Here is a 23,533-nt window from a genome sequence, read left to right as displayed (position 1 = left end):
CTTAGCCCACATACAAATCAATACGCCGAACCAGAATGACGGTGTATGGCGGAGGGAACTTCTGGCACCACTAACTGACGCCTCCGGTGCCCTTCCCAGTTCCTCTCTCGAATGACACGAGGGAAGAATTATTGTCGGTAACCCTTCGTATTAGCTCTAGTTTCTCGAATTTTCTCGCCGTGGCCATTTCGCGAGATGTATTTAGGAGGAATTAATATATTGTGATTATGTAGGCTTTCCTGGCGTTATAAGTCTTCAAAGTCTTGAGAGGTGGCAGAAGCCCCCTCTCATATTTCTATCTTTGAGTAATTCGACTTTCCTCTCTAATTGCATGCAGTGAAAAGTTGCTACTCCTTCAGACGCGGACTTCCCACGCAGCGTCTCTCGTCACCAGGGTGGTCCGGTGACAGGCGGGCTCTGCTGATCTTGAAAGGGTTAAGCCGAAAGGAGTGAGGGAGTCGAGTGAATGCTTTCCAGACGCCGACATTGTCATAATAGTGGCGGAGACACGCCCGCAGGGGCCTGAAGGAGCGGCTGGGCTAGAGATTCCGTTACTTCGCAGAAACTTAGCGAAAACACTTTCTGGCGGGCTACCAGCGAGGTGTGGGAATGACTTGTGTCCCCAGGCAGTCTTGGCGGGAAAATTCCCGCGTTTTCTGCAAAATCGTAACTGTGATTGGCTTGCTCAGGGCATAGCTCCGTGACGTAGCAAAATCGGCGCAGAAATTGGCGCCAAGAATCTCCATTGGTGGAATGGTAGTGCTTCGGCAATAGAGTGGAATTTTCCTCCGGTTTTCGAGTTGCTGATTGGAACGTTTAACCACTGCCACAGTCGTGGGGGCTGGAATGTTCTGTGTTCGGTTTGTACGTGTGCTCTGGTGGTAGTCGGCTCTCGCCTTTCGGTCGGAGTAGGTTACAAGACTGGGCTCTCGCTGCTCTGGACAGCCTGCCTTCCGTTGGCTGTCTAATATACTTTTATTTGATTGTCACTGTTTAACGAAGTTGCTGAAGTTTCGACTTCAACGCAACTTTCCAAGTACAGTTGGCAATTGAGCGTTCTGCTTACAAGCGGCCTATGTTGTCTGTCTTGGGCAGTTTTGGCTAAAGGTGACTGTATCGGAGTGACTGTGTGATTTCCCTTGTTAAAATCAATCACTGTACCATCAGTGATTGTGTGGCGAGCCTTCTTCGTCTCCCTCAGAGGCGCATTTGTATTGATAGGAAGTCTTTAGTCTGGAACAACCAGACCAGGACAATTTGTTTCAGGCTATACTCGCGACATTATCATCACCACGACAGGACGTCGAAGCAACCAGCCATCGCTTCCGGTACGCCAGATCGTGTCCTTGCAGTTAAGAAGACAGCTTGTTAATGTATGTCCGCAGCACCGGGAAACTAGGGAATTTGGACTGTGATAATCAGAGCTCAGCAGAACGCGCCTGTTCGTCTTTTCTAACTTTGTTCTGTCTTGGGTGTTCATTGTCTGAGTTATCACTACCGTAGCAGCAATTAATGTTGAGTTGGCTGGGTGTTTCTCTTAAGATTTGAGTTGCAGGGAATTGGCTCCACATACCACTTCATCATAAATGTCACAATCTAGTTTATGGACAACTTCACCTTCACAGCATTTATTTGAGTATCCAATTTGATGTATTGTAAATGTTTCATGTGTTTTGTTTATGATTTTGAGTTTAGTCATAATAAATCAAATTGTTATTTTGAACAGAACTTTAATTCTGTTAATCGGTAGAGCAACCCTTTCATTTCTCACTACGTTACTGAAACTTTACTTTATTTAATTAATGTCTATCAGATTAAATTATAGCAGGTGCCAAACTCTTTTCTACTCCACTTGCAGGGTCGATTACAGTCAGTTGGCGTTTCTTCTTAATCCATGTACAACAGCGAAAGTAGGAGTTAGAAAAGGGGGGGCTTAGAGCATCATTTCCATATGAAGATTCGAGAAGAATTTAGTGTTAAATACACTGCTAGCCCCGGCACCTCGCAGTCTCTTCGGGTTTACTGCCGGATCGTAAAATCAACTTGACTTGATATTTCCGCGATCCAACTGGTCGCCGTCTTCAGGAAAATGCTGCCTCTGCTGATGAGTCCCGCTGAGGACTGACGCCAGGTTGCAAATCGACGTCCTATATAGGTTAAGAGTGTGTTCCGTCCACCTTCTAAGATTAGGGCACTGCTCGGCTCTGTGAAAGATGATTTTTGGCTTGGGAAACCCGGTGTGTACAAAATTCCGTGTCAATGTGGGAAAGCTTACATTGGCCGTTCGATTCGCACACTGGATGACAGGTGTGTGGAACATCGTCATCATACGAGACTACAACAGCCGGAAAAATCGGCAGTAGCAGAACACTTCTTAAATGAGGGACACAGTATGAAATTTGATGAAACTGTGGTAGTTGCCAACATTTCCGGTTTTTGGAACAGTGTCTATAAAGAGGCGATTGAAATTAGGTTGGCTGATAATTTAATCAACAGAGACAATGGGTTTCCTCTTAGCAAGACATGGAATCCTGTATTATCTCGCATCAAAATTTAACGTTCTTCGGTGCGGCCCTGAGTGCGATATATCGTTGCCAGCAGTGTTTCACTAAGGGCGGCGCCACCTCCCTGTCTTGGAAGGCAGAAACCGTGATGGGCGGCGCATGCGCCGTGTACTGAACGGTGGCCTATATAGGACGTCGATTTGCAACCTGGTGTCAGTTCTCAGCGGGACTCATCAGCAGAAGCAGCATCTTCCTGAAGATGGCGACCAGTTGAATCGCCGAAATATCAAGTTGATTTTAGGATCCGGCAGCAAACCCGAAGAGACTTTCAAAAAAATTAATATATTGTCTAACTCTTCACTGAAAGTACTCTCTCGAAATTTGAGTAGTAAATCTCTCGGTGATGCAGAATGCCCCTCTTGTATAGTCTACGACTAGAGTTTGTTGAGCACCTCTGTAAAGCGCTCACGCCGTCTAAATGACCCCGTGACGAAATATGCCGCTGTTCGTTGGAATTCTCTATTCCTTCTATCAGTCCCATCTGGTAAGGGTTCCAGACAGATGAACAGTACACTAGAATCAGTCAGCAGACACCCTGAACCTCACTTCTTTGGTGGACGAGTAATTTTTCCTTAAGATTCTTTCCCTGAATCTCAGTCTGGCATCCAATTTTCCTGCTATTTGTTTCATGTGGTCAATCCACTTAACGTCACTTCGGATATGTAGTCCTGGGCACGGGTGATTACTGTATCCAGCAATTTGTCTCTAACAGTGCAGTTGTATAGAAGTGGTTTCCTTACGCCCAATATGTTCATTTACTTACGTTCAGAGTCAACTGCTAGGTCCTGCCCCATTCATCAATCCTCTGTAGGTCATTCTGTAAAGCAATACTGTCTTCTGACGTTACTACTTTTCTTATGGACAACCGCTTAATCTGCAAACAATCTTAAAAACTTACTGACGCTCTCTGCTAGATCATTTATGCACACTTCCTAAGGGTGCCTCTACCCCAGATATTACATTTACGCTTGTCGATTTTGTTTCGTTAAGAGCAACATGTTGAATCCTATCGGCAAAGAAGTCTTGAATCCAGTCGCAATCTGGTCCGGACCCGGTAAGCTCATTTTTTTTTCACTGAACGGCAGTGCGGGACAAAATCAAATGCCTTCCTGAAGTCGAAGAATTTGACGTTACCCTGAGTGCCGATGTCTACAGCGCTATGAATCTCATGGGAAAACAGAGGGATCTGGGTTTCGCAAGATCTTTGTTTGCGAATTCACTATTGGCTTTTATAGGGGAGATTTTCGTTTTCGAAAATCTTCGTAACAAATGAGCACAGGGCGTGGTCCACAGTTCTGGAACAGATTGAGGTCAACTGTATACACAGGGTGTCCCATTTACCTTGACCACCCTAAATAACTTTGCCCTGATGCAAATTACAAAATGTTTCAAGCAAATGTTCTTTAGCCGCCAGGGGGATATCGATCAGCATGACTGCCTTCGTTGTAGCTTTGTTTTTTTACAAATATATGAACAGCAGTATGACTTTTTTAAAAGCTCCCTGTATTTTTTATTCGGTAATTCATTTCCTCTCCGAAAGACCTATTCAAAAATGTTTCACAGTGTACCATTCACTGAAACACAGCGTTAGTAATTACATAACACGATGTTGACTTTGAGCTCTGGATTAAAAACTCGTCTACGCGCTGGAGTTGTCAAAAAACAAATGAAAACAAAGAAAAAACATAACACAAAGTTGACTTTGACTCTCCTGTACAGCCGGCCGCGGTGGCCGAGCGGTTCTAGGCGCTTCAGTCCGGAACCGCGCGAGTGCTGCGGTCGCAGGTTCGACTCCTGCCTCGGGCATGGATGTGTGTGCTGTCCTTAGGTTAGTTAGGTTTAAGTAGTTCTAAGTTCTAGAGGACTGATGACCTCAGATGTTAAGTCCGATAGTGCTCAGAGCCATTTGAACCATTTCTCCTGTACAAAACACTATTCTGCAGTGGCCCAAGGGACTTGCCTCAGTGGTAGCACCGGTCCCTGTCAGATCACAGAAGTTAGGCGCTGTCGGGCTGGGGTAGCACTTGGATGGGTAACCATCCGGTTTGCCGAACGCTGTTGGCAAGCGGGGTGCACTCGGCTCTTGCGAGGCAAACTGAGGAGCTACTTCATTGAGAAGTAGCGGCTCCGGTCTCGTAAACTGACATAGGACCGGGAGAGCGGTATGCTGACCACATTCCCCTCCATATCCGCACCCAGTGACACGTGTAGGGTGACGTCGACACGGCGGCTAGTCGGTACCTTTGGGCCTTCATGACCTGCGCAGGAGGAGTTCAGTTTAGTTTTGTATCCTGCAGTAGCGGGTGTTCGCCATGCCGCTGACATGAAATGTTGGCTCATCTCTGAAGATTATTGTGTTCAGGAATGTCTCTTCATCCTCTATCTGATGTAGCATTTCCGCACAAAATTCGCTATGAACAACTTTATCCGCATCACTAATGTGCTATGCCATTGTGAATCCGTATGGTTTCTGTGGTGTCACCGCCAGACACCACACTTGCTAGGTGGTAGCTTTAAATCGGCCGCGGTCCATTAGTACATGTCGGACCCGCGTGTCGCCACTGTCAGTGATCGCAGACCGAGCGCCACCACACGGCAGGTCTCGAGAGACTTACTAGGACTCGCCCCCAGTTGTACGGACGACTTAGCTAGCGATGCAACGGACGAAGCCTCGTTTATTTGCAGAGAAGATAGTTAGAATAGCCTTCAGCTAAGTCAATGGCTACGACCTAGCAAGGCGCCATAGCAATTGATAGTTATCGTATGAAGCATGTCTCATCAAGAACGATACCTCACGCCATCCTGCGTGAGCTTATAGCGTGCATTTCGGTCTCCTCAAACCACACTGTGTCGGCACTTCTGTCGACACATCAGTTTCAAGTCTAAACGTCTACGCATTACTTTTGCGAAATGCCAGTCTCACGGGACGCAAGCCGCATTGATTTTCGCAGAAGAGAGGCAAAGCTCTCACTTACCTGTTCAACATAATCATCACGACGCGGGCGACCTGGTGATTTAGCATACTGCAACGAACAACCCGTGTCAATAATGTTCATTTATCTCCTGCCTGGAGGCTCTTCAGCGTATTCCGTGTGAACGTTACGCGGTAAAGTTGTTGCAGAGTTCGTTTCATGGACCCAAAACACACAGTGAGCATGCTACGCATCACTAAATGAAGACAATTTAACTGTGGTCTACGCTGGCGCTCCTGGTGGCGGCAGGGGTATCTGACGCACTACGTGAGTGAAACTAGTGGTCTTTTGCTACAAAATAGATACCTGCCGATACCGTAAGTTATTTAATAAATTTATATATCATTCTAAAGCTGTAAAGTCCTTTTTGACTCATCCCATATTGAAATGAAGTATGAGGCATCATCACAAAAGTTTGATACTGATATTAATGCCATTTTTCTTTTACTCACTGTGTTGTATTACTACAGTCTCTATTAATTTAATGTACCTTGCTACAAATGTAGCTAATTACCGTTTATGAAGACGACTGTCAGTGTAATAAGAATTCACGAATCCGTGTTACTTCCGTGACAAAACTCAGACAGCCGGCCGGTGTGGCCGAGCGGTTCTAGGCGTTTCAGTCTGGAACCGCGTGACCGCTGCGGTCGCAGGTTCGAATCCTGCCTTGGGCATGGATGTGTGTGATGTCCTTAGGTTAGTTAGGTTTAAGTAGTGCTAAGTTCTGCGGCATTGATGATCTCAGATGTTAAGTCCCATAGTGCTCAGAGCCATCTTTTGAACCAAACAATCTAGCACCCTGCTACTCAAGTCGTCTAGTCTAGCAGTGGCCACGCTACTTACCCCCTCTGCACCTGAGGAAAGCGGCCAACTTTACTTATTAAAGGTAACATTTTTCAAATGTGTGTGAAATCTTATCGGACTTAGCTGCTAAGGTCATCAGTCCCTAAGCTTACACGCTACTTAACCTAAATTATCCTGAGGACAAACACACCCACCCATGCCTGAGAGAGGACTCGAACTTCCGCCGGGATCAGCCGCACAGTCTATGACTGCAGCGCCTAAGACTGCTCGCCACATGCTGGTTTCAATGCTGAGAGACGGCGTTCCGGCCGATGTCAAGTACTTGTCATCCGATATTTTCGAAAACTATCATGTGAAAAAATTTTGATTTTTGCACATATTACAATCTGACATCTTCAGTCGATAAAGAACTGAACTACTTTTCTTTATCCGTCATACTTCCCGCGTTGCATCAAATTAGGTAAAACATTGCACGAAATTTTAAAGATTTTTCCATAGGTAAAAACGTAATGCGTAAACTTTGCGCATGGCTGATTGTAGCTCATACATTCCAGTGAGTGATATGTAGAGAAGAAATCTAATTTTATTCAAAACTGTGAGGAGAAGCAGATCTCATGTCGTTCTCAAGTTATTAGGTTCTATATCGGAAGGATGAACCGCGCGCGGCGCGTCCATTCATGTCATTGAGCATGGCGAATCACGTGCTCATATCAGTCTTCATGGCGAATCATGCAGTCATATCAATCTTCATACCTCATAAACGATTCAAGATATCGAAACAAAGTTTTTTGCAAATAATAGCATGTAATGAGGCACATATGTTGTACGATAAATACTCGAAAGTTTTTTGTTCACCGAGATGTGGAAGTAACCTGTCCACAGAAGTCACAGGTCAGCGGCTCAGGACGCATACAGATGTCCATAGCACTGTAGCAAAATCCTAGTGGCGCGCTTACTCATCTCCACAACCCTTGGGGTGCGGCATAGCAGGACATGTACACACGCCCACATCAGCGATAGGATTAAAACTAAACTGTGTCCAAACAGGTCTTGGAAGGCACAACGATACCGACCTACCGCCGTGTCATCCTCAGCCGACAGGCATCACCGGACGCGGATATAGAGGGGCATGTTGTCAGCACACTGCTCTCCCAGCCGTATGTCAGTTTACGAGACTTCAGCCGCTACTTCTCAATCAAGTGGTTCTTCAATTTGCCTCACAAGGGTTGAGTGCACCCCGCTTGCCAACAGCGAAAGGATAAAATACTAGTGCCTCTGAATGTATTTTTGTTTTTACCTTAGCAAGAAAACTACACTCCTAAGTAGCTGTTGGTTGACGTTTGGCATTAAACTGTTAGTTACTAGTTGCCTGTTACCATAAAATACGTCTGAGAACAACAGGCCGCAAGAATACTAGATTCGGGCCGCATAAGGCCGGCACGCCGCATTTCGACAACCACTCGTTTCTACGCAACGCAAATCGAAACACTCCGTATTAAGTTAAGAATAGCATAGGAGACCTCAGATCAAGCAAAATTACGCACCCAACAATCTACATCTCTACATCTCACTCTCCGAAGACCAGTTTGGATTCCGGAAAGATAGAGGAACCAGAGAAGCAATATTTGCTCTAAAACTAATAATAGAGAAACGACTAGATAAGAACCTGAAAACATACATAGCTTTCGTAGATGTAGAGAAAGCCTTTGATAATGTTAAATGGGATAAGATGTTTGAGGTACTCAAAAAAGTAGGAATAGACCATAAAAATAGAAAAATGATATGGAACCTGTACAAAAACGAGACAGCAGTTATCCGTGGACGGACAAAACAAGAAGAGGTGCAGATACGGAAAGGTGTCCGGCAAGGTTGCGCACTATCCCCTGTTATCTTTAACGTATACATTGAAGAGGCGCTGAAAAAAGTAAGGGAATATTCACAGACAGGTGTAGTAATTCATAGCCAACGAATAGATATGATAAGATATGCCGATGATATAGCAGTCCTGGTTGAAAGTGAAGAAGATTTTGTAGTCCTACTGAATAGAATGGATAAAGTTATGGGTGAAGAATATAATATGAGAATTAATAAAGCAAAAACAAAAGTAATGGCATGCGACAAAGAAGATCAAGTGAAAGTCCAAGTTCATGTAGGCAATGAACTGCTTGAACAAGTTGATAAATTTACTTATCTGGGCAGTAATATTACCAGGGATGGAAGGAGCAAGGCAGAAGTGAGAAGTAGAATAGCTCAAGCAAAGGCTACTTTTAACAAGAAGAAAAACATATTAACATTTAAGAGCATCAGCCTTGAAACCAGGAAAAGATTTTTGAAATCATATGCGTGGAGTGTGGCATGCTATGGGTGTGAAACATAGACTCTCGGGACAGAGGAACAGCAGAAGCTAAATTCTTTTGAAATGTGGTGCTATAGACGCATGCTCAAAATAAAATGGATCGACAAGGTCACAAACGAAGTGGTTCTGGAAAGAGCAGGTGAGAAGAGAAGCTTCTGGAGTTTCATTGTTAAAAGAAGAGTGCAATTTACGGGCCATCTATTAAGACATAAAGGACTCCTGGACACAATCATAGACGGATATGTCGAGGGAAAAAGGCCAAGAGGAAGACCACGACTGAGGTACATGGATCAAATCGTGAAAGATGTGGGACGTAACACCTATAAAGAAATGAAGAGAAAAGCTGAAAGACGCACAGAATGGAGACAAGCTGCCATTGTAGCTGTTGCAACCAATCCTTGGATTGACCACTACAGAAGAAGAAGGATCTACACTTACATCGAGATCTACATCCATACTTTACAAACCACTGCGAAGATAATGGCAGAGGACGCTTCCCAATGCACCACTTATTAAGGCTACTTCCTGTTTAGTTCATACATGGTCGGGTTGGACGCCAAGTGGTGTAAGACTCAGAAATTGAAGAACGAACCGGCTCCACTTACCATTAGTAGAAAGGCAAATCTTTGTATCTAACAAATGACGTGGGTCCTAGTCCAATTGTTCGCTCACGGAGAGCGCTGAATGTTTTTGCAGTACACGAAACTCCTGAGACTTTTGGCAATTGGTGGTGCACATCCTTATACTAACGGCATTCAGCTTGGTTTTGTTTTGAACACGTAACCGATTGCTGACCTGTCGGAAGTTCGCAATTTCGTACACTAATGAGGAAACACACAACTTCGAACAAGTAGGAAACCTTTGCACCGTCGCGATCTCGGTATAAATGGGCCACAGAGGAAAAGAAGCTTTCGCTTCGTCTGTGTCGCTCATGTGTGTCAAGTGCTGCTTAGTATGAAAAAAAAAGAAAAAAACCAGAAGTCTTTCACGAACAAAGATAGGAACTGTAAGTGATATATGTTTATGGGAAACACAGAAGAAAACGAACAGAGCAGTTGAGTGGTAGGTACAGCTGTTTCTTGTATTTGTGTTATCGTTTTGAGCTAAATGCAGATTCTACAGAGAATAATGAAAATAAGTTTTCCTACAAATAAGCCCTCTGTGTATAGCTTCAATATTTTTAAACAATAATGGATTGTTAACAAGTATGTCCATCCGAAATCTATTGTACGAGTTAGTTAGAGCTAATATCTGTTCACGTAAATACGTACAAGATCTGTGTGTCTCAACATCAAACAAAATTGAAAATTATTTCGTTATTTATACACTCCTGGAAATGGAAAAAAGAGCACATTGACACCGGTGTGTCAGACCCACCATACTTAATCCGGACACTGCGAGAGGGCTGTACAAGCAATGATCACACGCACGGCACAGCGGACACACCAGGAACGGCGGTGTTGGCCGTCGAATGGCGCTAGCTGCGCAGCATTTGTGCACCGCCGCCGTCAGTGTCAGCCAGTTTGTCGTGGCATACGGAGCTCCATCGCAGTCTTTAATACTGGTAGCATGCCGCGACAGCGTGGATGTGAACCGTATGTGCAGTTGACGGACTTTGAGCGAGGGCGTATAGTGGGCATGCGGGAGGCCGGGTGGACGTACCGCCGAATTGCTCAACACGTGGGGCGTGAGGTCTCCACAGTACATCGATGTTGTCGCCAGTGGTCGGCGGAAGGTGCACGTGCCCGTCGACCTGGGACCGGACCGCAGCGACGCACGGATGCACGCCAAGACCGTAGGATCCTACGCAGTGCCGTAGGGGACCGCACCTCCACTTCCCAGCAAATTAGGGACACTGTTGCTCCTTGGGTATCGGCGAGGACCATTCGCAACCGTCTCCATGAAGCTGGGCTACGGTCCCGCACACCGTTAGGCCGTCGTCCGCTCACGCCCCAACATCGTGCAGCCCGCCTCCAGTGGTGTCGCGACAGGCGTGAATGGAGGGACGAATGGAGACGTGTCGTCTTCAGCGATGAGAGTCGCTTCTGCCTTGGTGCCAATGATGGTCGTATGCGTGTTTGGCGCCGTGCAGGTGAGCGCCACAATCAGGACTGCATACGACCGAGGCACACAGGGCCAACACCCGGCATCATGGTGTGGGGAGCGATCTCCTACACTGGCCGTACACCACTGGTGATCGTCGAGGGGACACTGAATAGTGCACGGTACATCCAAACCGTCATAGAACCCATCGTTCTACCATTCCTAGACCGGCAAGGGAACTTGCTGTTCCAACAGGACAATGCACGTCCGCATGTATCCCGTGCCACCCAACGTGCTCTAGAAGGTGTAAGTCAACTACCCTGGCCAGCAAGATCTCCGGATCTGTCCCCCATTGAGCATGTTTGGGACTGGATGAAGCGTCGTCTCACGCAGTCTGCACGTCCAGCACGAACGGTGGTCCAACTGAGGCGACAGGTGGAAATGGCATGGCAAGCCGTTCCACAGGACTACATCCAGCGTCTCTACGATCGTCTCCATGGGAGAACAGCAGCCTGCATTGCTGCGAAAGGTGGATATACACTGTACTAGTGCCGACATTGTGCATGCTCTGTTGCCTGTGTCTATGTGCCTGTGGTTCTGTCAGTGTGATCATGTGATGTATCTGACCCCAGGAATGTGTCAATAAAGTTTCCCCTTCCTGGGACAATGAATTCACGGTGTTCTTATTTCAATTTCCAGGGTGTACATTGAAGAGCCAATGAAACAGGTATAGGCATGCGCATTCAAATACAGATATATGAAAACAGGCAGAATATGGCGCTGCGGTCGGCAAAGCCTATATAAGACAAGGAGTGTCTAACGCAGTTGTTAAATCGGTTACTGCTGCTACAATGGCATCTTATCAAGATTTAAGTGAGTCTGAACATGGTGTTATAGTTGGCGCGCGAGCGATGGGACACAGCATCTCCGAGGTAGCGATGAAGTGGGGATTTTACAGTACGAGCATTTCACGAGTGTACCGTGAATATCAGAAATCCGGTAAAACATCACATCTCCGACATCGCTGCGGCCGGAAAAAGATCCTGCAAGAACGGGACCAACGACCACTGAAGAGAATCGTTCAACTTGATTCAAGTGCGACGCTTCCGCAAATTTCAGTGCTCGGCCATCAACAAGAGGCAGCGTGAAATAATTCAACGAAACATCATCTGTATGGAAATTCGGAGCCGAAGGTCCACTCGTGTACCCTTGATGACTGCACGACACAAACCATTACGCCTCGCCTGGGCCTGTTAACACTGACACTGGACTGTTCATGACTGGAAACATGTTACCTTGCCGGACGAGTCTCGTTTAGAAATTGTATCGAGCGGACGGACGTGTACGGGTATGGAGATAACCTTATGAATCCAAGGACCCTGCATGCCAGCAGGGGGTTGTTCAAGCTGGAGGAAGCTCTGTAGTGGTGCGGAGGGAGCGCAGTTGGAGTGATATGGGACCCCTGATAAGTGTAGATACGAGTCTGAAGGTGACACGTACGTAAGGATCCTGTGTGATCACCTGCATCCATTAGTCCATTGTGGATTTCGAAGGACTTGGACAATTCCAGCAGAACAATGCGAGACCCTACAGGTCCATAATTTCTACGGTGTGGCTCCAGGAACACTCTTCTGAGTTTAAACCCTTCCGCTGGCCACCAATGTCCCCAGATATGAACATTATTGAGAATATCTGGGATGCCTTGCGACGTGCTGTCCAGAAGAGATCTCCACCTCCTCGTACTCTTATCGATTTATGGACAGCCCTGTAGGATTCATGGCGCCAGTTGCCTTCAGCACTACTTTATACATTAGTCGAATCTATACTACGGCGTGATGCAGCACTTCTGCGTGCTCTCGGGGGCCCTACACGATATGAGGCGGGTGTACCAGTTTGTTTGGCTCTTCAGTGTATATGTGAAGATTTCCCCACTGTTCTACCCTGTAGAAGTTAAGTGAATGAAAGTACAAAAACTAAGTTGACATATAGATTTCTGTATCGCTAAAGTTGGCAGTTATCTTAATTTTAGATTCCTAAACCGAGGGAAAATTTACGATTTCAGTTGGCAACTATTCACGGTTCACGCAAGTTTGGTATTGTCGGAATATGATGTAAAACAGGGCATTTTGTACTTATTCTGAATGTGACATAGTGTTATACATTAACTATTGCATAAACTGCAAATTATGACTTCCTTTGAAGCAAATATGGAGTCTGTTCTAGATTCACTGAATGAGTTTCCTATTCCAAGTTTTTATTTACAGGTAACAGTGAAATTTTGAAACTTTCTGCCATGCATGCAGTTTTTATCTACTGTACTATATACTAGCTAATTTTGCTAAAATAATTTCCATTTTCACAGAGAATTATCAATACAAATTTTGTGTTACGTAAGTTTATAAAGCGGAAGAACCTTCGCTTGTCATTCAACATTAAGGAAGACCTTCTGTTCAAGGTGTTTGGCTATTGTACTTAAAAACGAAAGCGAGTAAAGACCGATGAAAAAAGTAGAAATCCTAGTAAACGTAAGTTCTGAAATGAATGGTTTCCCTGATAGGACATCTGCACAAGTTCAGTCATGCCAATGTTATAACACAGATAATGTGTAAGGCCGCGATTACTTCGAAATACTGCAAGTGAGGCGTAAATTACAAAGCGATAAACTGCCCTCATTTGATGTTATCATTATGATGGATATCGAATTACTGGTAAATAGCGTTTCGGAAACAGGTGTGTCGGTCGTCACTCTCCAATACAATGGCGTCGCAGATGACCCACTTGAAACCACTGGATCTTTTTTTGAGGGATATTTAAAAGCTTTGTTTTATTCCATCCCTGCTGATAGCATCCATTGACTCCGAAAACGCATTGTGGATGGTTGTCAGCGCTGTCGGGAAACTGCTGGGATTTTTTAAATGTGTACTGGCATTTGTGAGGAGAGGTGCTGAAACCGAACCTCATGTGAACGATGGCCATGCGGAATACTTTCTGTGACGTGTTTGTCATCAAGTGCATATCTGCCATTTAAATCCTACGTGGCGCTGTTACAAGGGGTCCATGTAGTCTGTCGTAATACGTCGCATCCGGATCTATGTTTCATAGCAACATTTTATATTGATACCTTCAGCTGCTGGCGGCGTTCATATATACCAAATGCTTGCCCGAGCGGGACTCGAACCCGGGATCTCCTGCTTACATGACAGACGCTCTATCCATCTGAGCCACAGAGGGCACAGAGGATAGTGCGACTGCGGGGACAAGTCCGAAAGAACAGACACCATATCCATATAATATATAGTTCTGGCAATACCGGCCATGACCTTCTTCTTCTGTGCGGATGCATACATATTCCCCGAACTCTTACTGGACTTGGTGAGAATGTCTTCCACGAGTAATGAGTGTGTTGGGGTGGGACACTTCGAATGTAGTGTGTGCAATAAAAGGTGAGAATGTGGGTCTCGCGGGAGGCGTGCGCGAGCGTCTGCCATGTAAGCAGGAGTTCCTGGGTTCGAGTCCCGGTCGGGGCACACATTTTCACCGGTCCCCATTGATACATATCAACACCCGTCAGCAACTGAAGGTATTAATATAATTCTAATTTCGTTCTAGACAGCTGCAGGTCATCAATGGTGTCTGTTCTTTTGAACATGTCCGAACACTTTCTGTGACGTGTTTGTCATCAAGTGCATATCTGCCATTTAAATCCTACGTGGCGCTGTTACAAGGGGTCCATATAAGTATATGTTTAATAGGGTTATTGGCTTCCTTCAGTGTCCTCTGCTCGCCCATTTAGTTTCTACCTCTAACCGTTCTGATGTTGAAGCATATCCTTAGAGTTCCTAAAACTAAGGGTAAAGTACTGCAAGCTATATGTGTGGTGCGTTATGTAGTGTAATGTGTTACAGATTAGATCAAGTACATCCGGTATTCTTCGACAGCAGTTTTCAGTAGTGTGCAGTATCTACGTTAGCATGATGGCTGGCGATATGGCTGCGCTGCTGACTTACCCTGAGCGATGATCTCGCCCTTCTCCCGCGTCCAGTAGTTGATGGACTTGGGGTAGGCCTCCGAATGGCACTCCAGGGTCATCTGCTGGCCCTCGTACGCGCCCACGAGCTGGTTCTGGATCCAGATCATCGGCGGAACTGCAACAGCCCAGCAGTAGTAAACAGGGACGTGAACACTGAAGGTTTGCAGATGAGAGAAGTGAACCGGAGTTCATGCAAAGTATACGAACAGTCTCACAGTAATGTTTGACATTAATTGAACATAACACAGGCTAAAGCTAACCTTATTTTACAACTAGGCCGCATTATAAGATTTTCTGCCCTTACAGGCTGAACACCAATGATGAGAGACAGTACTGATTTAAATTCTAAACAACCCATATTCCTGCCTCCGTTGGTCAACATTTGCATTTTGCACCTGAGGTATTTAATTGGCCAAGCATAGTGTTTTCGCATATGATGACCTACCCTGTTTTTCTGCTTGCTTATTAAACCGACCCTTTTATTAAACTATCTGCTACGTTTTTGTACAGTTCATTGGTCTGCACCTCATAGAATTTAGAGTTATTGTAAACCGTCTGATGTGATTTCAATTCCTAGTGTGACCGTTTCTTTTAGTCACTGCTTTGAAGTTTCAACAAGTTGTTCGTTACTTTTAAGTTATCGTTTGAATCCACTTACGTGCCTGCGTCTACTTTACAATGTAATATATAATCTCAAAATTTTGTCTTATCAAGATGCATCCTGTTAGCAATATCGTCATCAGATAATGATCAATACTTTTAGTTCCTATTAAGAGAACTATATTGACTCTGAACTATGTACAAACCTCAGACATTTTGTTTCCTCTCTCGCTGCTTTCACACAATGATTTCTTCCTGGTCTATGTTTCTCTCATGTTATTTGCATATTGCACGTGTTCTACTGACCAGATTTCTTTTCAGTTACGTGTATCGGTTAGCGGTTCAATTTTGAATGTGTCACAATGTATCCTCCTCCTGCCTCCTTAGTTTTATGTGGAAACATTTCCCTTGTTCAGTTTTCTCGCAGTCCTAGATGAAAATGAAAAATTTCATTTTTCTTATTCTCTGTTCGATTTTTTCAAAGACCTCATGTTTCTGTACAAAAGTTTTCTCAATGCCATTTAGAAGGTAACAAGATGATTTGTAAGCAGATGGTAGCGGCCACTATCGATTTAGTTTTCATGTTCTCCTAAACCACTTTAGTTACTTTCTCACAAAGTTAGAGCCTAAATTGAGGCGTCCTCCTCTCCCTCGTCCCCAGATTTTCAAGGGATAGTAAACTCTTCCTTTCTCTCATATCTATTCTTGTTGAACAAATTAGTGTTTCCTGAGAAGGTATTTTCTCTCTCTAAAAAAAAAAAAAAAAAAAAAAAAAAAAAAAAAAAAAAAAAAAAAAAACCTTACATTTCCGTGATGAAATTTTCTTTACCTCTTATTCAATCTGCTCTGCCAAAAACTCTACAGGAATATTTGGAAAATTAACGTACACAGAATTTGGCATGCATTAAGGACATAGAAAAAGAACAGTAGCAGTTTAATGTGATATCATCATTCCTATGCTACGCGCTAGACTTAAATTTCGCCGTATATTTCTGTATTGCACATGTAATCCTTTTTCGACATTACGACTACGGCGAAATATGTACTGGATATTAGAGTCCGTTTCATCACAGAAACCAGGCTTTGTCGGACGAAAATTGAGTTTTTGTACTCATTGCAGGTTATCTCAAATGATATCCATTCAACAGTGCATTTTGCTACAAATATTACTACTATTAGGTGTTATTGCACCCGTGATCCTCATAATTAGTTTCTGGCCAAACTGAAAGAAAAACTGTTGTCCTCCGAGCGTTACTTTTACCCATTTCCATGAACAGGACAAAAGTTATGTGTATTACCAATTCATATCTCGCTGAATCGTACTAAATTACACGTCTAAAGTAGGATCTACATCTACATCTACATCCATACTCCGGAAGCCACCTGACGGTGTGTGGCGGAGGGTACCCTGAGTACCTCTATCGGTTCTCCCTTCTATTCCAGTCTCGTATTGTTCGTCGAAAGAAGGATTGTCGGTATGCTTCTGTGTGGGCACTAATCTCTCTGATTTTATCCTCATGGTCTCTTCGCGAGATATACTGCTTGACTCTTCGGTGAAGGTATGTTCTCGAAACTTTAACAAAAGCCCGTACCGAGCTACTGAGCGACTCTCCTGCAGAGTCTTCCACTGGAGTTTATCTATCATCTCCGTAACGCTTTCGCGATTACTAAATGATCCTGTAACGAAGCGCGCTGCTCTCCGTTGGATCTTCTCTATCTCTTCTATCAACCCTGTCTGGGCTAACAAGTGTACTGTAACCTACTTCCTTTGTTATCGGATTGCATTTCCTTAGGATTCTTCCAATGAATCTCAGTCTGGCACCTGCTTTACCGGCGATCAACTTTATATGATCATTCCATTTTAAATCACTCCTAATGCGTACTCCGAGATAATTTATGAAATTAACTGCTTCCAGTTGCTGACCTGCTATTTTGTAGCTAAATGATAAGGGATCTATCTTTCTATGTATTCGCAGCACATTACACTTGTCTACATTGAGATCCAATTGCCATTCCCTGCACCATGCGTCAATTCCCTGCAGATCCTCCTGCATTTCAGTACAATTTTCCATTGTTACAACCTCTCGATACACCACAGCATCATCTGCAAAAAGCCTGAGTGAAATTCCGACGTCATCCACAAGGTCATTTATGTATATTGTGAATATCAACGGTCCTATGGTACTCCCCTGCGGCACACCTGAAATCACTCTTACTTCGGAATTCACTCCGCTGAGAATGACATGCTGCGTTCTGTTATCTAGGAACTCTTCAATCCAATCACATAATTGGTCTGATAGTCCATATGCTCTTACTTCGTTCTTTAAACCACTATGGGGAACTGTATCAAACGCCTTGCGGAAGTCAAGAAACACAGCATCTACCTGTGAACCCGTGTCTATGGCCCTCTGAGTCTCGTGGACGAATAGCGCGAGCTGGGTTTCACACGACCGTCTTTTTCGAAACCCATGCTGATTCCTACAAAGTAGATTTCTAGTCTCCAGGAAAGTCATTATACTCGAACATAATACGTGTTCCAAAATTCTACAACTGATCGACGTTAGAGATATAGGTCTATAGTTCTGCACATCTGTTCGACGTCCCTTCTTGAAAACGGGGATTACCTGTGCCCTTTTCCAATCCTTTGGAACGCTACGCTCTTCTAGAGACCTAAAAGTGCAAGTAAATCCGCCAGTGGGCTTCATAGCAAAATATGTTGTAGTACTGTAAATGGCCTTGACGTCCTGGGTCCCGTGTTCGAAACCAGCCAATGCTTGAATTTTGAATAAAAATCATCAGTAAAGGTGGCCGAATACTTCCTGTATAAGGAATGACTCTCGTTCTACCGAAGGCCTTGTAAAGTGGGCGGAGGTGCGGACAGAATTTTATGGCAACCTCTTGTCCTTGGGGTGGGAAACTGCCCCTAGACGGCGGAAGAAATAACAATGAAAAATGGGATGAGAATGCTAAACGCAATGGAAACCGTTCATGTATATCCACACAATGTGTGTCCACAGGACATGTCGCGTGTGGCTGAAAAAGTGCTTTGATAATCTGTCCATTGGGAAAGATATCGAATTTTTCCCCCCATTCGGATCTCCGTGAGAGGACCGCCAAGGAGGAGGGGGTGGGGGGCTGGGAATCCAAGAAAAAAACTGAGTAACTAACGAAATTGGAACATATTACGAATCGGAACGTGGTTGCAAGAAGCTTAGTCTAGATATAGTTGTGGTCAGTGAAGTGAAATGAAAAGAAGATAAGGATTTCTGGTAAGACGAATATAGGGTAACATCACCAGCAGCAGGATTCTTTCAGAATAAGAAAGTAAGGCGTAGAGTGCGCTACTGTAATTAGTTCAGGGTTGTTTTCATCAGAATCGACAACAACCGAACGCTAACAGCAATAATGCAAGTATCCATTACGTTACAAGCAGAAGATGAAGATGTAGAGGAAATAATTAGCCTTTTGAATGAGTAATTCAGTTTGTGAAAGGAGAAGATAGTTTAACCATCATGGAGGATTGAAACGTGGTAGTAGAGGAAGGAAGAGAAGTAAGAGATGCGGGAGAGTATGGGCTTGAAGGTAGGAATGAGGGAGGTTAGAGACGTATTGGATTCTGCAATGAATTTCAGCTTGTTATATCGAACACACTGTTCAAAAATTGTAAGAGAAGGTGGTCCACTTGGATAAGACCTGAAGATATGGGAAGATTTCAGCTGGATTGCATCATGGTCAGACAGAGATTCCGAAATTAGATATTGGGCTGTAAGGCGTGCTAAAGAGCAGGTACAGGTATGGATCACAATCTAGTAACGTTGAATATCATATTGAAGCTTAAGAGAATCGTCCGGAAAAAAATCAATGTTAAAAGAAGAGCGTTACGAAAATATTGAGGAATGATGAGATGAGTTGAAATTCTCTGAGGCTGTAGACACCGCGTAATGAATGCCACTGCAGGCAGTTCATTTGAAGAGGATGGACATATCTAAAATTGCAGTCACGGAAGTTGCACTGATAAACACAGGTACAAGGAAAGTAACTACGAAGAAGCTGTGAGTAACAGAAGAAATGCAGCAATTAATCGACGAAAGATAGAAACCCATAAATGATCAGAGAATTTCAGGAGTAGAGAAATATGAGCAACGTACGAATGAAATGAAGTGCAGAGGAAGTCAAGGATGAAAAATGTGAAGAAAACGATCAAGAAATGGGCGTCGGAAGGACTTATCCTGCTTACAGAAAGGTCAAAATACCTTTCTATAAAAACCAAGGACGTCAACGTTAAAAGTGCAGCAAGTATTTCACCCTTAAGTGCAGAGAAGAGAGCGGATAAGTGGAAAGAGCTAGCTGAAGACATTTGTGATGGGGATGACGTGGTTCAGAAAATAGAAATAGATTTGGAAGATATAGGGGATCCAGTGGTGGAGTCAGAATTTACTAGAGCTTTGGAAGACTTGTGATCAGATAATGCAGAAGGGATAGTCAACGTTTCTTCGGAATATCAGAAATCATTGGGAAGCAGTGGCAGCTAAGCGACTATTCAGGTTGCTATCTAGAATCTGTGAGAAGACGCGCCATCAGCCGTTTGTAAAAATATCATCTAAGCAATCCCGAAGATAGCAAGAGCAGGTAAATGCGAGAACTATGGGACAATGAGCTTCACGACTCAAGCATTCAAGTTGCTAACAAGAATGTATCTAGCAGAATGGAAAAGGCAACTGAGGATCTCTAAGTTGTGGATCAGTTTGGCTTTCTAAGGATAAGGCTCCACCAGAGAAGCAGTTCTGACGTAGTGGTTGATCACGTAAGTAAGACATACAAAACAAGACGCATTCATGGGGTCTGTCGATCTAGAAAAAAAGTTAGGCCATTGAAATGGTGTAAGATAATCGAAACTCTGAGGAAAATGGAAGTAAGTTATAAGGAAAAACGGATAATACATAATATGTACAACAACCAAGAGGGAACAATAGAAAAGAAAATCATGAAGAGTTACACGGATTACAGAGGGTGTAAGATAGGGGCGTAATCTTCCATCACGTAGTTTTCAACCTATTCGTTGAAGTTCCTATGACGGAAATAAAGGAAATGTTCTAGAGGGGGATTATAATTTAGGTGAAAGAATAGTGGTGATAAAATTCGTCGTCGACGTTGGTATCCTCAGTAAAGGCGAAGAAGAATTACAGGATGAGTCGAATGGGATAAACAGTCTAATGAGTACAGAATACGGACTGAGAGTACACCAATGAAAGACGAAAGTAATAGGTAGCAGAAATGAAATTAGCGATGAACGTATATAAAAACTGGGAACTACTTAGAAAACAAATCATGGTATTTTGTAATCTTGAAAGCAGATTAATGCATGATGATTGAAGCAAGGGTGGTATAAAACGCGGACTACAGCAGGAAAGAGGACATTCCTCGATAAAATAAATATAATAGTATCAAACGTATGCTTTAATTTGAGAAAGAAATATCTGTGAATGTACATTTGTACCACACCATTGTATGGTAGCGAAACGCGGACTGCGGGAGACCTAGAACAGAAGTGAGTTGAAGCTTTTGTGATGTGCTACAGAAGAAGGCTGAAAATCAGGTAGACTGACAAGGGTTGAGGAGGTTTTCCGCAGAATCGGCGGAGGAAGGAACATATAGAAAACGCTGACAAGAAGGGCAGGATGATAGGACGTGTGCCGAGACTCAGGCGAATAGCATCCATGATATTAGACCGAGCTATAGAGGGTAATAACTGTAGAAGGACGAAGAGATTGGAATGCATCCAACAAATAACGAAGGACGTTAGGTGTACGCGGAAGACGATAGCACAAGAGAGAACTCTTGGAAGGTCGCCGGCCGTAGCGACCGAGAGGTTCTAGGCGCTTCAGTCCGGAGACGCGCTGCTGCTACGGTCGCAGGCTCGAATCCTGCCTCGGGCATGGAGGTGTATGATGTCCTTAGGTTAGTTAGGTTTAAGTAAGTAGTTCTAAGTCTAGGGGACTGATGATCTCAGATGTTAAGTCCCATAGTGCTCAGAGCCATTTGAACCATCTTGGAAGGCCGCGTCAGATGTGTCAAAAGATTGACGATTCAATAAGAAAATTTTCCCTTAGTGGCATTTAACAGCGATTGATAAGTGATTACTACATACTCCGCAACCCTTCCCCTTTTGCGCTCCGTGTAGTACAGAGAACATAGTTAATCATATACCTCTCTCTCTCTTCAGGCCCCCATCGCTCTGCTCCATGCCACACTCAGCGGCGATATAACCTCTGATTTAGTGAGACCTATGTTGGGGGAGATAATGCATTGCTTGACTGATCTCCGAACGTGCACTCTCGGTACTTCAACACCAAAGCTCGCCGTGATCCACTACGCCTCTCTTGTAGCGCCTGCCACTAGAGTTTGACGAGCTCCCGCGCTGGCTTAATGGACCGTTGATTCAAGTCTGCGTGCTTAATTCATCCAGCCTGTTAATGGCACTGAACTGACGCAGAGTACACAGAATCAAACGCACGCAGTGCTTCTACCCTATCACGGATGAATTTCAGTACTTTAGGAACCTACCAAGGATTCATTGCAAATTTCACCTTATCCATAATTCCTAAATAGGAGGGAGGGACCATAGCCAATAGGAATATTACCATTTTCCACAGTACCGTCTGCTGTAATTCCATTATCAATTACAGGCAACCGGTTTCGACGATACACCTCGTCAGCACCAGGCCCTCTAAATACGAAGTGGCTGAATTTTCCAGAAAGACATTAATCGAACGTTGCGTGGTTGCTTGTTACAAGAGCTGGTGCGGATACCGGTTATTTTCACGTGTTTTCACGTCACACTTTATAACTGATATGTTTCGAGAAAATTCAGCCCTATGTGTTTATAGGATCTGATGATGACGATGCGTATCGTCGAAACCTATTTCCAATAAATTGATAATGACGATAATGACATTACAGCTGACGTTAGTATTGAAAATTGTAATATCTGCGCAAATTATCCTATAAATAGTATTGTGTATTCTCTGTGCATTAAATCTTGCCGGTCGGATACTCCATCACATCTTGCAGTTGTGGTAATATAAGGTCGTTAAAATTTTCAAGGGTGATTTATGTAGACTGTAGACGTTATGAGCCCAGTAACACCCCCTTAAGACAAGCTAGAAGCAATTTCACATATGATGCCTCTTTTTTGAGAGCACAGTACTAAGCTAGTCGTATTTCTTGAGGAAACTTTTAATGCAGTCACAAATCTGTTGTAATATTCTGTACGATTTTAGTTTGCTTGCTAGGAGGCGAAACTGTATCGAATGACGTATAAAAGCCAAGGAGCGCAGTGCCATCCTGGGATTATATACTGGCTTCTGTACTTTATGGCCGATTGTGTTGCAGTCGCATCATTGATACAATATGACTACAGTTATCACTAACTCGTTCAGTGGAACAGTAGCGAGTCCAAAACCATTACGGAAGCCTTAGTTCTTGAATTGTACACAGTTGTGAAAAACGTATGAACGAAGATAACTTTCGAATGACGTGTCACTGTCAAGTAACACAAAAATACATAGAAAGAACTGTTGCCGCGCGGGATTAGCCGATCGCTCTAGGGCGCTGCAGTCATGGACTGTGCAGCTGGTCCCGGCGGAGGTTCGAGTCCTCCCTCGGTCATGGGTGTGTGTTTGCTCTTAGGATAATTTAAGTCAATTAGTGTGTCTGCTTAGGGACTGATGACCTTAGCAGTTAAGTCCCATAAGATTTCACACACATTTGAACATTTTTCGAAATAATTGTTACGGTATAGTCAGACGGTAACTGGAAGAAATGCGCAGTGAGACGCACAGAAATGACGGTTTAATTCAAAGACAGTAATTACACTGAATTCACATCGATTTGTGATGGACTTTAAAAAAGACGGGACATGGCCCTTAATAGGATGTTGAACAGCAGGTGGCAGTGCATGCTCAGGAAGGTGCTCTCATCCTGCCCACAATGTTGTAAAGGCTTCTTGTGGTAGGATGTTCAATTCCGTTACCAGCGCTGTTGATCGCTGCTGGAGGCTCGTGGGTGTTAGTGGACGTACGGCAGTTCTTCTTCCCAAGGCACCCCAAGCGTACTCGATGGCATTTGAGTCGCAGAAACGGCCGGTACATTCACCGAACATCCC

General features: G+C 44.2%; 1 protein-coding gene across 1 annotated transcript in view; it reads right to left on the bottom strand.

Annotated features, from left to right (window-relative positions):
• The window catches only part of LOC124613352 (neurotrimin-like), a 351,927-nt gene that overhangs the window by 207,517 nt on the left and 120,877 nt on the right, over window positions 1-23,533 (bottom strand). The window contains exon 4 of the mRNA XM_047142049.1: window positions 14,747-14,884. Within this exon, the coding sequence (XP_046998005.1) occupies window positions 14,747-14,884 (138 nt within the window). The remainder of the gene's footprint in view (window positions 1-14,746; window positions 14,885-23,533) is intronic.

Source organism: Schistocerca americana, chromosome 4, assembly GCF_021461395.2.
Source record: "Schistocerca americana isolate TAMUIC-IGC-003095 chromosome 4, iqSchAmer2.1, whole genome shotgun sequence".
Taxonomy (NCBI): domain Eukaryota; kingdom Metazoa; phylum Arthropoda; class Insecta; order Orthoptera; family Acrididae; genus Schistocerca; species Schistocerca americana.
Note: the sequence above shows the minus strand (reverse complement) of the source record. Positions and strands in the feature narration are given on the sequence as shown.